This window comes from Gallinula chloropus (genome assembly GCF_964237585.1).
Source record: "Gallinula chloropus genome assembly, chromosome: 29".
Lineage (NCBI taxonomy): Eukaryota > Metazoa > Chordata > Aves > Gruiformes > Rallidae > Gallinula > Gallinula chloropus.
Genome location: NC_140114.1, coordinates 2432418 through 2447436, shown reverse-complemented (window position 1 = coordinate 2447436; position 15019 = coordinate 2432418). Strand labels below are relative to the sequence as shown.

At 51.0% G+C, this 15019-nt stretch overlaps 2 protein-coding genes across 2 annotated transcripts in view; both read right to left on the bottom strand.

Annotated features, from left to right (window-relative positions):
* LOC311202041 (methanethiol oxidase-like) overlaps window positions 1-322 on the bottom strand; it is a 4838-nt gene extending 4516 nt beyond the window's left edge. The window contains exons 1-2 of the mRNA XM_084276563.1: window positions 198-322; window positions 22-84 (exon numbers count right to left, since the gene is read on the bottom strand). Of these exons, the coding sequence (XP_084132689.1) occupies window positions 22-84; window positions 198-201 (67 nt within the window). The 5' untranslated portion in view covers window positions 202-322. The remainder of the gene's footprint in view (window positions 1-21; window positions 85-197) is intronic.
* A 3041-nt stretch (window positions 323-3363) lies between these two features.
* Window positions 3364-14567, bottom strand: LOC311202040 (methanethiol oxidase-like). The gene is made up of 12 exons (XM_084276562.1): window positions 14475-14567; window positions 10744-10797; window positions 9595-9707; window positions 8253-8438; window positions 7160-7280; window positions 6785-6967; window positions 6516-6694; window positions 6133-6211; window positions 5558-5679; window positions 5316-5408; window positions 4487-4605; window positions 3364-4085 (listed from the first exon to the last, which is right to left on the bottom strand). The coding sequence occupies exons 1-12, from the start codon at window positions 14476-14478 to the stop codon at window positions 3923-3925; spliced, it is 1416 nt and encodes a 471-aa protein (XP_084132688.1). The 5' UTR covers window positions 14479-14567; the 3' UTR covers window positions 3364-3922.
* Between the last annotated feature and the right edge of the window lie 452 nt (window positions 14568-15019).

Genomic DNA, 15019 nt, shown 5'->3' with positions numbered 1-15019 from the left:
CAGAAGAAAAGAGGACTCCACAGGACTTGCCTTTCACGATATCAGGGCAGATGGGGTAGTCGTAGCACTGAACTCTGCATCTGTCTGGGTGGAGAAGAGGAGAAGATGATGATGAGAAAGCGCAGAAGAGTCTGTCCCACCCCAGCGACCTTCTCCCGACACCGTCTGCCAACGAGCACCTCGGTGACCCCCCTTACCCATGCTAAAGGCCGCGGGGTGACTCTCCTCAGGAGTAGCGGGGCTGGAACTGGAGCTGCAGCTGCTGTCTGCCTCACTGGAGAGGGATGTGCTGTGCTGAGGCTGCTGCGAGGGGGCCTTATATCCCAGGGGCAGGGGTGGGGGCAGCAAGCAAGGTGCCAAGGGAGGAGCCATCGCTCCAAAGCATTTGGGAGGTGCCAGACCAGCGCTGCGGTTGGTTTCCGCCTTCCTAACCACTGATCTGGGGGAAAATCTGCTGCTCCATGCAGGTCTTTTCCTCCCATATCTGATCCCGGGGCTCTGCTGACTTCCCGGGTGCTTCTTCGGCTCCAGAGGCTTCGTGTCCGCGCCGCATCACCAGCTCATTAAAGCCATCCCCATAGCCAGGGCCCTGCCATAACAAATGTGCAGCAGCTGCAAATTCCAGGTGCCAGATAAGCGGCCCCACCAGCAGCCTCCTGGAAATTACAAGGTTCCAGCCTAGGGAGACCACCAAAGGCACCTCTGAAACCGGGACCCTGACAGACGGCACGTCTGCACCCAAGGGTGGGTACCACCATCAGATGAGGAGCTTGAGGAGATGTGGGGCTGCACAGGCTGCTTCAGGAAGTACAGTCTGTGCCCTTGGTGCAGCACCTGCAAGTTCCAGACAAAGCCTGGCATCTCTGCCTGGTACCATCAGCCCAGTTCTAGGAAAGGAGAACTGCCACAACACCCCAGAATAGCAGGGACCCCACGAGGGGCCTGCAACGCTCCATCAGAGGGGATTGGGGCTGCTCTGCTGCTGCCTCCTCGCATGCCTCTGCAGCCACGCCGTGCGTGCCTCACCGCACCTTCTTCTTGCACCTGCACACCTGCTAATTAGAGAGTTCATTAGTCTTCCGCTCATTAACAAAGCTTGCCGGCCATCCTATCTGGCTCTCCGTGGTGACGTCTTTGGCACCCCTCACAGACCCAGGCTGTGGGCTGCAGAGTTTTCTAATTAAAGCCGATAAGAGGGAGGGGCAGAGCAGGCTCAGCAGCACTGACTCGAAAGCAAGTGATGCTCAGCGGAGACCACGAGCAGCGTGGTCAGCTCTTGGCCCAGGATCGCTCCCTGTGGCTGGGAGGCCGTGGCATGGAGAAGCCACCCCGGCCTTCTGCGGGCAGCCCACGGCGAGGCGGCACCGACTCCCCTTCTCCTGACCACCTGGCCCAGCCCTGATGGGGAAGAGCAGGCTCTAATTTTGGCAATGGGCAAGGCCAGGTGATGCAACCTGCTGCAGACTGGGACTGGCACAGCGTCAGGAGAAGACCTTGCTTCCCCAAGGACACTGAGGCTGCTCTCACCCCCGAGCCAGAGCTCCCTGACTACAGGAGGGTCTCCAGCCTGGCCGAGTGCTCCGAGGATGACACACGCTCACGTCTCCCCTCAGCTGCCCCTGGAGGTGCTTTGGGGATTGCATGCCAAAACAGAACTTGTGCTGAGGCTCTGAGAGGTGGTTTGGAAGCACCAGGGACTGCAGGAGGCCGGGCCACATTCACCTGCTTCTTCCCATTCTTACACATCCCAATGAAGAGGCTCAAAGGGCGTGTGCAGACCCTGTTGTGGGAGCTTGTGAGTAAGGATGGATTCTTCCCAGGGGGTGAAACCTCTACAACAGATATACTCAATACATCGACCTGGACAGACCCACATACTAACAGTAGAATCTCTACTACGGATAAGCACAGAGACACCCACTGGTTTCCTCACAGACTTATGAGAAACTACTCAGAGCTTTTTTCAGGACTCCGTTTAGCAGATGTTAAGGAAAAAAGGATGTATTGTAATTAGAGCCCCACACTTCACTTCTCTCCCCTCTCTAAACACCTTTTTGTATTTAACATTTGTCTTTTACAGGAGCAGAAGTGATCCACGCTGTGGGAGTTGCACACTCTTGTATTCAGGGGTATTTCCAAGGGAGATTTCAGGACAGGACGTAGACCGGAGTGCTCAGTGTAGCTGGAATGAGAGATCTCAGTCACCCTGCGACACACAGCGGGGTTCAGAAGAGACACGAGTTCTCCTGCACGGGCAAGTTTGTGATCTGTGGAGAATCACGACCTGAAATTGCTAGCAGAGGGAGAGGAGCTCCCAGACAGGCTCCCGTGCTGCCGAGGACAGGCGGCTGTCTGCCCTCGCGTGGCGATGGGGAAGATGATCCCCCTTTTCCAAGGTGAAAAGCACTCCAGGAGTTTTGGCTGGTGGTGAAAGATTTCCTGATGAATCCACAGGGATAACATGGGACTGTTCCAACACTGAGTACTCACAACACCTCTTCAGCATTTACAGGGGGTGACAGCACACACTCCCTCCTTGACATCAGCCCCGTGGCAAGGCGAGCAGCGGGTCCTACCGCATGAGGGTTTAAACATCGCCCGTTTCAAAGAAGCAGCTGCTGGAAATGGGCTTTTTAATGAGATGTGGGTGGCCCCAGTGGCAGGTCAGAAAGCTTTCCACCTTACCAGGTCCTCACAGAACTGCTCATCCTGGGTTTCAAAGGGACCAAGCAGCAGGAGTGCAGCTGCGCTGCTTAAAGCCTCAAAATCGAACTCCCAAAGCCTGGTTCCACATCCACTAAGCCAGCCAGGCAGCAGAATGAAGTCTGGATTATAAAGATCTGTCAGCTAGATGAGGATTTTGCTGGGGAAGCACAGGAAAAGGCTCCAGGAGGAAGCCCCATTAACACACCGCTCCCGCGACATGCCAGCGTGATTCCCACACCACAACTGGGAACGCTCCAGCTCAGCAGGGAGCAGCAGAGGCTGGTGATGGACACAGAGAGGAAAGCAACAGATCTAGTGGCAGAAAAGAGCAACAGCCCCAAGAAGGAGCTTTGGGAAGATGTATCAGGAGCTGGCAAGAGAAGAAAGGGCAGACTTGTGAGCGCTTGCCTGGTGGAGAAGGGGCAAGCCCCTGAAAGACACCTGCTGCCAGCACCACCCTGCTCAGTGGAAAGAGCAGCTCTTTGCAGTTTTCTCTGGGCTTAGAACGTGGAAAAGAGAATCTCTGCTGGTGACAAATGGGAACAAAGGTGGCTTTTGCAAACATAAACTCCTCACCAAGGGGTTTTTAGACAAATGGCATCGTGAACTCACTGAAATGATGTTACACTTTGAAATACCACAAACAGGAAAGAATCCTAAGGAAAAAGTGCAGAATAATTTTATTGTTGATTTTTTTTATAGCACAAACGTTAAAATATAACCCAGCTCTGGAAATGTGGCTTTGGATTAGATACACATGATTGCTATGCTGTGTCTGCTGTAAAGCACTGAGTACTTTATGAGCAAATCAAGCTTTGCAGGGACAGGACACTCATGCTCTGGGTCAAGGCCATGGAACTGGAGACAATTCCTGAGGAACAGCTTCTCCACCACCAAACAGCGACAAGGCGAATGGTCCTTTAAAGCCTGGTGACCTCAGCCATGAAGCCTACACTCAGTAGTGACTACACAGGACTAAGGAGAGGGGAAGGAGTAGAGAAAGTGAGATGTACATCATGTTTCAGAGAGATTCACTTGGCTGCCTCAGAATGAGAAGAAAGTGGAGCTGCTTTGGTTCACCCTAATGAATGTCTAAATTTAGATTGCAGACAAAGTTCCAGCTGAACTGATTCACCTACACAACAGTGGAGGGTTGGAAGGAGAGAGAGGGAGAAAGAGGAAAAAGGAGTGAAAAAACCCCAGCTCCCTTCAACAATTACATCCAGATATCAGAGGTACAGTCTCCACCAGGGTAACGAATCTCATGAGCTAGGACAGGCCCATCAGGTTCCTTCCCAAAATCCACTAGGAAGTTTTTATTCACTTTCAATCCACCTCTTTCAGTATCCACATCAATCTGCAGCATAACAGAGCCTTCCCTGGAAAAGGGACAAGAAAACAGAGAGTGGGAAAAGGATTTGTGTTTGTTGCTCTTCTGTGTTCAGGCAGGATTTGTCTCTGCTCAACACCAGATGGACAGAACACTGGGCTTAACTTGGGGCTCAGCAGGGCATGGGAAGTGAATCACATTTTCTCAGTGAAACTGCAACCCCAAATTACCAAGGAACAAGTGAAAACGAGTAGCTGCTGCTGAGGAAGGAACGGGCGAGCTGCACCATGCCCTCCCGTGGCCACCGGGAAGATCAGTTCCTTCCTCCAAGCAAAGACCAGAAAGCCACGGTGACAGGCACAGGCAGCTCTAGGGATTGCAGGCGGTGGGTTCGTGGTCCCTGGTTACCCCCATTCTACACCCATCCTCATTTACCAAAGTTTTCCTTACTTGATAAGGTCTGGGTAGAACTGCTTGTCCCATCCGCTGTAGAGGGAGCTGGTGACATACAACCTCTTCCCATCCAAGCTGAGCTGAATCATCTGAGGTCCACCTGGCACCTTCTTCCCCTACAATTGTAAGAGAGAACAAGGTGCTCCAGACATGCTGAGGTTGATCAAAAGAAAAGCAAGAGCAAGGAGAAACAAAACAGCACAGCAGTGCTGCTACTCTCAGGACCATCCAGCACTCATAAAAATCCTTGACACAGGACGGCCAAGCTCCCTACTCTGGGGACAGAACAGTTTTTACTGGGAGCCTGATTCCTTCCTGAAACTTCCTGAAACTGCCTTTGGTAGCTGATGAGTTTAACTGTGACCATGCCTGGTTCCTGCACGTCCCAGGAGACTTTCCACAGCTCGCTGCCTTGCCAGTGATAACAGCAACGCATGATGCTAATGACAAGAGATAATTAATAACCACACACAGACCCTCACTGCAGCATGAGCTGGTTCAGTGCTGGTTTAGTGCTTCAACCACCAGTTCCTGGAAGCGAACCAGCAGCAGTGATGGCAGTGTGATGGCCACACACTGCATTAGCTATACATTAGCTGGCTACCAACAGCAGGGACAATGTAATTACACGGGCTTCCTTCAGTTGAACAGCTTGTCCGATCCCACCTGGGACACTTACAGGGATTTACCAGCTCCAGTCCCTGCTGAGACGCGATACCCGCCCCGGCTGGATGCCAGGATCTCAACCAGCTCAGGTTTGGCTTTGACTGGGGTGTAGGACTGCAATTAGCAGAGCACTGACAACGTGTGTGTTAAGAAAACTCACTTTGATCACGAACGGCTCCGGCTGACACTGCAATTCCTTGTCCTCCAGGACAGTTACAGGCCCACCTTTTGTGATGCAGCCCCCCAGAAACACCTGTAGCCACGGGAGAACAGGGGTCAGCGACCAAAGCAACACAAAGGAAGAGAGTGCCACTTCTCAGGCAAGAGGAAATTGTTGTTTTCTCCTTTAAAAAAGGAGGAAATAAGGACTGCACCCCATGTGTGTGGCTGGTGCTGGCTCACCTGCCCCACCAGCCTGGGCCTGCGGGTGTCGGAGATGTCGTACTGGCGGATGTCCCCGTGCAGCCAGTTGCTGAAGTACAGGAACCTGTCATCCAGTGAGATGAGGATGTCGGTGATCAGACCTTCAAGAGAACAGTCAGTAGCCAAGTCAGGACCCCACCAGAATTCCAGGCATAGTAGCCCCAGAAAATATTGTTAAGATATCAGCTGAACAAACCCAATTGGCCCTGGAAATCCAGCGCCTGCTCCAAGGAGGTTCAGGCTCTACCAGCATTCCCAGGACCACTCCTGAACACTGTGAGCTCATGCCCAGAGACTTGAACTCCCAGGAAGAAACCCTGAGCCCTGGGCAGCGTGGGAGCAGAGCTCCGGCAAGCAGGATCCCACTTGTTGGCTCCCCAGCTGAGCTAATTCAGTTCCATGGGAAGTGTTATGGAAAGAACCCAAACTGAAATGTAGAGTTTTACAGGGGAAGAGTTTGCTGTTCAAGGAGAAGATTTTCTAAAGAGCTGTGCTGTATCAGGGAAGTGGAGAGGAGAACACCCCATTTCCTTCCCAAATGTGCTGACACTAACCTGGCATGTCAGGGAGAAGCCAGCCTTGCACCTTCTTGCTGGGTACTTCGATGACCTTCTCTGCTGCCCAGTCTCCTTTCTGCAGAGGGCACAGGAAAGAACATGGCATGGCCAGGCTGCTGAGGATTTGTGTGCTGGGCATCAGCAATATTCCAAACACCTTCCAACCACAAAGCTGAAGGACTATGCACCAGCTTCTGGAAGCCAGAGCCCTGGCTTTGTAATGCAGGTCTGCTGTACAGTGCTATAGCCTGGGTGGAGTTAACCAGAGCTCTGCTATTTCCTAAGGGATTTCTGAAACAAGAAAGCTTCTTGTTTCAGAAACTTTCTGAAGCTTTCAGAAGCTTTCTGAAACAAGAAAGCTTCTGGCTCTTATTCCATACCTCAGTCTTGTAGAAGCGATGCACCGCCCCGTTCAGCGCACACCCAACAAACCCTTCTGCAGCATCTGGATTGTGGAGGAACCGAATTTCCAGAGGGATGGAGCCTTTCCCCAGGTCAACTGCCTGAAGGTAGGTGTGAGTGCTCCAGTCCCACACGTTAATGCGCTGGCCGTAATGCCCTAGTGGATCAGATCAGACAGAAATGAGCCCAGGAGACCGAAGATTTAACCCAGAATCCCCTTTTTTTGAGACCTTAAGCACTCCCTCACCTTTCTCTACATCAGCTGGGTTAAACCCATCTGCCAAGACTTTTGGGACTCCCCATTCAGTGCTCATCAGGACGTTGTGTCGTGGCTGATACCAGAAGTCATAGCCCAGGGAAGGGACCTTCTCCCCTTTCTCCCAGTTTCCTTTCACTTCAAAGGTCTCTCCATCCAGCAAAATAAAGCCACCTGACACATAAAACCCAAAGCAAGTTGTTTGAAGACACTCACACAGATTCACAGCTTTCAAGAAGATAAGAGTTATGTGCACAACAGACCCCTAAGCTCCTACAAATCCTTCCAGCTTTGCAGCCTGTACTTTGGGAGCAGGATGCCTCTCCACCACCCATACTTTTCCAGAGTAAGGAAGGGGATTAATACCTTTTCCATTGCCAGAAGGGTCTCCCAAACAGCTGATCAAGATGTCACCACTGCCCAGACAGTGAGAGGTGTGAGGATTAGCCACGTTCCCCTTCCAGAACAGCTCCACTGGCTCCACAACCTAAAAGCAGCAGACATTTAGCCACAGACAGCTTCCCTGGGATCACCATGGAATACCAGCTCCACCCCAAGGCTTAAGGCTTCAAAGCCTGAGGAAGGAGTGGGAATGGTGTCTGGGGGTGTGTGTGTGTGGTGGGATTGTTTCTTCCCCTACTTTCTTTTTCCAGCACCTGCCACCTCCTCCTTCTGCTCTGGCCAGTGATTCAGAACCCTCCAGGGCATTTATTTGTGCTTCTCAAACCACAAACAAGAGTGGAGTACTCAGGATCTGGGTAACTCCCACCCCAGTGAGGCACTGGCAGCTGCATTTGTTTCCATTACTATGAATAGCAGAAACAGCCCTTGTGAGCATTCAGACCTCGGCTCCCACCAGAGTACCAGCAATGCACAGGGGGGGAAAGTCTTTGAAGCTTGACAGAGACTCACTTGGAAACCAAATTCACTGTACAGGAGGAGACTTTGGGGGTGGAATTCGACCTCACCACTGAAAAGCACAATCTGTCTGAAGGTGTCAGGTGGGATTTGCCTTGTGGTCACAGAATCACAAGGTTGGAAAAGACCTTTGAAGATCATCAAGTCCAACCACTCCCATCCTAAGCTAAACCATATCCCTAAGTACCTCATCAACCCTTTTCTTAACCACATAATCCTGTGGTCAAAACCAATAATGCAGCATGCAACCACTTTGGCTGCAATGTGTACTGCAGAGGCAGGTGGGATTCTGGTGCTTCCTGGTTTTCCAGTGTCTGACACCACATTTACTCATATTTCTCCAGTGCAAGAGTTCTGGGTGTATTTTATTAATAAACTGGGGGAGTTTCACAACTCTCACCAGTTCCAAATACTTGACAAAAGCTTCCAGAACCATTCCAACTCTCCTCCTATTCTAATTTGAAGTTAGAATCCACAAGATCACCACCTCTTGGTTGAAACATCAGGAAGAAAGCCCCAGCTTCACGTCATCCACACGCACCTTGTGGATTCGAGGCGCTCGCAGGTCTGTTCCCACATCCACCACGTAGACACGTGAGGAGATGAGACTTGGGAGAATCAGGCGGTTTCTTCTCTTTGTGGCATCCCCAAAGCAGCTGCTGCAGGCATTCCACCCTGAATGGTGCAGCTCATCCCTCAGGTTGGGCATGGGCAGGCGGTGGATCACCTGCCAAGTCAAAGCCAGGCATAAGATTCAGTCTGGTATGGTTATTTCCCCCCCCCAGGCAAAGAAATGGGTCTTTCTGTCAAAGCCTAAATTAATAAAGAGCAGAAGGAACCTGCTGTTTGTTATTCAGGGGCTGAGATGGGCTGAGCTGTGAAGTGGGAGGAGGAAGATGGACATTGCAGTTGCACAACACTGTGGAGTGCTGTACCCTAGTAAAGTAATCCAAAGCTTTAAAAGAGCCTCTCTAACTAAGGAGATGTGGAATGATGGTCTGGAAAACTAGAGCAAAACCATCACTTGTCCATGTGCTGCAAGTGTCCAGGGCTGACTGGAGCCAGCTGACATGGGAATTTGCACTCTTGCCTCTGATTTTTACTTTTCCACTGTAAGAAAAGTTGAAAGATTAGGCTGAGTTTTGTCAGAGTTCTCAGAGACCTGTTTCCTCCACTCCCCTGCAGTAAAACCCTAAGCAGCAGCTATAAAAAAAAAGAGAACAAATTGTGAAAACCTTTGTTGTCAAACCAGATTCTCTGCCTCTTACACACACAGAGACCAGAGTCCAAAGTATCCTCTGCAATTTGAGTCGCACAGCACTGCTGTTCAGTGCACACTCTCTGCAGCAACAACCTGAGCAGCTTCAGGACACTCTCACCAGTGTTTTGGGTCAGGTATGTGGGCAGCCACCTACCCACAGCCTTCCACCTATGAATTCAATGGACTGGATGTATAGTATTATGATGCCTACTGTGTGCAGAGCTTCCCAGGGCACTGGACATGCTACCTCATCCTGAGGCAACACCACCTTCCAGAGCTTTAATCCTCAGGCTCAGTATCAATCAGTAATGGTGTTACTACAGGAACTATGAAATCCCAAGCACAAAAGGGCTCTGAAAGCATTTTAACTCTACCAAGGTAAGTGTTAGCTGTGAGTAAGCCTGTGAGAAGAATGGCAGAGGATGTGATTCGCTCTCAACACAAACATCTCCTTGAGAAGGATTTGGAGAAAAGAGGAGGAAACAGAGTCAGACACAGGGCAGGGGTGAAGGGCTGCACTAGACCCAACCTGGGGAAGGGTCACAAACCAGGTGAGGGGCTGGAACCAGAGAATGTGAACACAAAGATTCACCAGGGAGCAGCAGGTTCTACACACAGGTACCTGACAGTAGTGTGGAGACTGGGGGTCAACATCCACCGTGGCCAGGTAGTCTGGCTTCTCTCTCCCAGTGTTCCTGTAGATACAGGGCAGGTACACGATCTCCTCCCGGGGCCCTTTCGAGGCAGAACTCTTGTTTAATGCATCAAAAAGGAGCTGTTTTTACCAAAAAGCTGTTGCTCACTTTCAATCTTCTCTGGATTTAACCTCTCCACCGCAAACGGTGCTTCTTCCTAGGAAGCTGGACCTCAGGACTGCCACTGGCTGGAGAAACACTGGCAGAATATAGTGTGGGAGCCAGAAATGGCCAGGAGAAAGGGCTTATTCAGCTGTGGGGCCTCTCCACTCACCCTCCAACGCTCTGGGGATGCTGCTCTTTCCCTGAGGACGTGCTGGAGACCACCTTCCCACCAGCAAGGCCACATCAAGCCTCTCCTGCCCCCAGTTTCACAAGCAACAACTCCCACTGCCAGGGCCCAGCCTTCAGCCTACCTACACCAAAAGCCTACTTATGGCACTCTATAAAATCTGGGCTTGTAAAATACATCAAAGGGCTCGAGGCAAAGTTCTGACACTATTAAAAGCTACAGAAAATGCCTCAGGGGCTTTAGTGGGGTTTGGGATTTAGCCAGACTCCTCTGGGAAGAGCAGAGCACAACTTCTGTCCAGCTACAAGCAGATGGGAAGCTTGCTGTTAAACTGTCCCATGGGCTGCCCTACAGTCCCCTCTCCTCTTCCCCTTCTCCTGTCCCAGGCAATCATTTGTGTTTAGGGGTGAGTCTGAGGGCAGGCTATAAGGTCACCATGCAAAGCTGCCAAGGAAATGGGGTTTATTTTAGGTTTAACCCTTGCACCCAATATTCTTACAGCAAAGCTCTATTTGGCAGTGTATTAAAGCAGGAGAGTTTGTTGGGTGTTAGCATCCTATAGCTGTGCAAACATCTAAACCTCCTTGGGGCTGGTGCTATGATTTAGCCAACTCATGGGTAACTTGAGTGCTTTGCCCAAAGTTGGGTCCCAAATGAAGTTCTCTTGCTATCTACAGTCTCCTTGGCCTCACTAACTAACGAGCCACTGTCCCAGCCTTCACCTAATGGGAAAACAATCCCCTTTCCAACAGCTTGGGGTTAGAAAAGCCATTATGATACTTGCCTTTCATGGCATCCAGAGGTGTGGCATATCCCGGACCACATGCTCCACATTTAGCTGAGTGGAGGGGAAAAAAAACCACAAAAAGAAGTTATTTCCAACTCTAAATCATCCCAGAGCACACTTCTAAGAGACCAACACCTCTGCATTCAGAGCCTGGCAAGTCTTAGATCCAGTTTCCAAGTTGCTGAGCACCTGTGGGTCACACTGACCCCCCATTGGTACTGAGGTGACCTGAGTTAAGACACCCCTGCTGAGAAGTGAAGGGGAAATCCATTGCACAGAGTTCAGCCTTGCAGTTTTAAAGCACATTCATATGTGACAAGGGTCTGGGATTTAAGAAAATTGTGTTAAATGTTTTAGAGCAAGGTGCTGAATCACTGCCAGATGAGTAGGGAGACAGATTGCCCAATGTGAACAGCCCGTTTTATTGCTGCTGGAAAGCCTCCAGTCCTCCAATCCAATCCCTCCTCCACCTACAACTGCTGAAGAAGCGGTTATTTTTAAGGATTTACAGCCTGGGTAAGAGGTGAGACTGCAGGTGACCAGCCAGGACAAGAGGAAAGGGGATCACAAACCATTCCACCTTCTCTCTGGAAAAACTGGGCTCCCTACCTCTGCTCTCACACCAGCTTTAGAGCTGCCAGACCCCTCCTTGGGCTGGCATTCCTCATGCTCCCCTTCCAGACAGCAACTGCATCACACATCAGACACCTGAGCGGGCAAGCAGTGGGTTTGGGGAGCTGGAAAAGGAATCTGAATGTCCTCTGGAGAAGGGAAGCCTCAGAAGCAGGAGAAAGGGTCCTGTCTAGCTGAAGGCTGGGCTCTGCGTTAGGACAAATGCATCATGTTAAAACAGACTGAGAAGCCAAACTCTTCTGCACTGAGAGACAAACCAAGCCATGCATCTGGGGGCACCCATGAGCACCCCCCAAAACGTGGGTGGGGAGTGGGAACCGCAGCAGTTGGGATCTACAGCTTCTCCAGCTGGAAAGTGTGGTGTCCCCTTCCAAAAAAGTGGCACTCTGGGGATTTCCCAGAACCAAGCCAGATCCTCAGCAAGCAGAAAGCTCCTCACAGCCATGCCCAGAGGTCTCTCCTTGAAGACCCCCTACTCCCAGTTCACCCCACACACACACACTCCCTGGTGCGGAGCTGGATCCTCTCAGAAAGAGTCATTTAGTGCTTTAGGTTTAATTTCACGTCCTCTGTGGAATATTTTTAGTGTGGAAACACAAAACACAAAGTTTGCTTTGTTCTGTTGATGTCAAAACTGTAATTTAAACTTTATTCCAATTTTCCTCAATCACCTAAATTAGCAGGGACTCAGCAGGCACCCGACCGCAGCCCGATTAGCATTGCAAATGTGGCTTTCCACAGATCTCTTTGAGGAAAAAAAAAATAAAAGAAGATCATTTGTGCCAAATTGTTTTCCAGGGAAAACATACAGTGAGATGATGAACGTTCTCTCCTCCTCTTCCTCCTCCCCTGCTTTCCCTCTGATCCCCTCCAAACCCCCTTTCACTCCGAGCACCCGAGGATGCCCGCGGGTGCTGCGAGCCTCCCCGCCTTGCACCATGCCAAGCTCATTTGTGAGTAAGAAATAAGGTTTTTGTCATGAAACCACGATTTGTACCATCTTGTAGCAACATGTTAACAATAATATTGACATTGCTGGGTTAATAATCCACAGTTCAACATGTTAATGCTGCTCATTCCCTTCCAGATCCGTTTCCAGCACCGGGATGCTGCATCCCATACATGTGGGGTGTAAACTCCAGTGAGGACAAAAAGCTCTGAGGTTTTAGTTTAGCAACATATCTCACACCTCTGTAGGCAAACTCCCTCATGGATAGCTTCCCATCCACCAAGCCCACCTCCCTTCCCCATGAAAGCACGTTTCTCTCCTGCCAATGGCTCATACATGACTCCCAGAGCAGACACACTGGGCTTTAACTGCTCCTCACACAGCTCTGGATGGGTGGTGGTGAAGAACTACACATTTCAATTCACCTCAGGGCAAAGAAATCCTGGGAGGTACAGCTTATCCCAGAGGACAACAAACATCTCAAAACATTATCCAAGCAAGAAGGTAGGAAGCTGCTGGATAAAAAGCTTCTGGGAGTAGCTGTTCTTCCCAGAAAACAAAAGGCCAATCTGTTTATCCTGACCTAATCAGGGGGTTAAAAGTTTTTAAGTGATATGCAAAGCCTCTGAGGCAGCTGTGGCACGAGCAAACTGGGCTGAGATTAGCCAGGAGTCACTGGTAGCCCGGATAACAGGGTTTATAGCTTTACAACAACAGGCAATAGCATCATAAAAAAATATCCCACCTGATAACCCAGAGTTGCACAGTAACTTCAGTAACCGCTAACACAGAGGCACTCTTTGATGGCTGAAGTTTAACAGTGTGAAATAAAGGAGCAGGAAAGGCTTTAGTCTCTTTCCCACACACCAGTTTACAGCCACACAACTCCCCAGCCCACTTAACCTGTGGAGGTGCCTAAGCCCCTTTATAGGGGCAGCTTAGGAGGAAATGTGCCAATAAATTAGGCACCTTTGTTAAGAGCCTGAAGTCAGGTGGAGCAAATCTGGGCTAAATGGGGCTTTCTGGAGAGCCTGGGTAAACAGCCAGCCCTCTGAAGGGAAGGGGTGTGTGGGGGTCAAACACCAACACGATGGAAAGGGAAGGTGGGCAAGCCCAGTTTATGGTGTGGCTGTGATAAACTGCTGAAGGACACACAGAGAGATGGGCAAAGGGAACTGTATGTCCCCTGTGCCACCCCTGTGACAAGGCCTGGGCCTCATGGCACAGCAGGGCCAGGACCAGCACATCCCTTCTGGACCCAAGTAACAAGCTATGCAAACAGCCTTTCATGATCTGTTGACTTTCTGAAGAGCAGCCCAAGGCTTGGACCACAACGCTGCCAAGAGGACGCTGTTCCAAACCCTGTGAGCAACCAGTCACCATCACACTACTTTAATGAGCAGTATCTTACTGACTCTTTACACACTGCTGGCAACTTCCTACAGGCTGCCCCTGAACTGTCACTATCACAGGGTAAACACCACAACCACTGGCACACAACGGCACTTCCAGCGGCGTAGATAACCCTCCCCTGGCAGATAAACCAGACCAGACACTTCTGCTGAGTCAGGAGCATCGGTTTGCTCTCTGTAGGAATGTGTTTCCCTGACTACAACAACTTCTTACCCTCGTCTGTGACACGCCAACGGAGCAGATCACGCAGGGATACTACTCACAAAACCACTTCCATGTACTTCAGCCCCTTCCCTCCATTTCCTGCCCAGGTAGCCAGAGATTGGAAGGCTACACAGTGACAGGCTCTATCCCAAAACCACAAGGAAAAAGTGACATTCTGGCCCAAGGTTTCCCCAGGGAATTCCAAAGGGCTGTTCCAGTTCTCAGCAGAGCAGCGAGTCCAAGCGCTGATTTCAGGCTCTAAATGCTGAGGGACAGAGAGAGGCGTTTAATGGCAGCATAAAAGGCATTTACTGGCTGCATTAAAGCTTCTTATTTAAAACCACAGGGGGTCAATAAAGAAGTAAACCTCTTAATAGTCAGAGGAAACGCTGAACTTCAGCCCCGCGTCTCTCCTCACCCGTCCAGCGCGCTAACGAAGCCGCTGGCCCCCCGCTTAACAAGCGTCACAGCGCAGAGCAGGACCCAGAAGCAGCAGATCCCGGCTGGATCCCCGGGCAGGATCTCTTACCCATGTCAGATGGAACCCTCAGGGCTGTGGAGTGGGTGCAGGAGGGAAGACAGCTGCCCCGGCTGGGTTTGGTGAAGTGAAAGCTGCTGGGAGAGGGTCAGATATAGGAGAGGGAAGGGGCGGGCAGGGCTGGGGAGGGAAACTGCCAAGGGGAGGGAAATTGCCAAGGGGAGGATCCTGGGAGGACAGGGCAGAAGTTCAGCTTCCACTTCCCGGGACAGAGTGGAGGGAGCGTTAGAGCTCTGTGTGAGCCCCCGTGCCCCCTGCCCCTGGCTCAGTGCCCTTCACCCTCCTGTGTACAGTCCAGAGCTGTTTGCCTGGGTGTTTTGTACCACCCCTGAGCAGAGAGAGAGCCAGTGTGCTTTCCAACAGCAAAGGGGGAGGGAAGCAATTCTGCTTAAAAACACTTCATTTTGGGCAACGTTTCAAGTTCTGCAGGAGTCGACGCTCGCCAGACTCTCGGTCGTGTCTGGGCTGGCAGGCAGCAGTTTCCTGGCCCTTCAGCCCCCTCAACAAGGCAGCTACACAAACACAACTGGCCCCCT

Excerpts from the sequence above, each read along its gene's own strand:
- LOC311202040 (XM_084276562.1), bottom strand. Across the intron at positions 8,439-9,594 it reads AGTCTCCACACTACTGTCAG|GTGATCCACCGCCTGCCCAT; the intron begins GTACCTGTGTGT and ends TTGACTTGGCAG. Across the intron at positions 6,212-6,515 it reads ATCGCTTCTACAAGACTGAG|AAAGGAGACTGGGCAGCAGA; the intron begins GTATGGAATAAG and ends TGCCCTCTGCAG.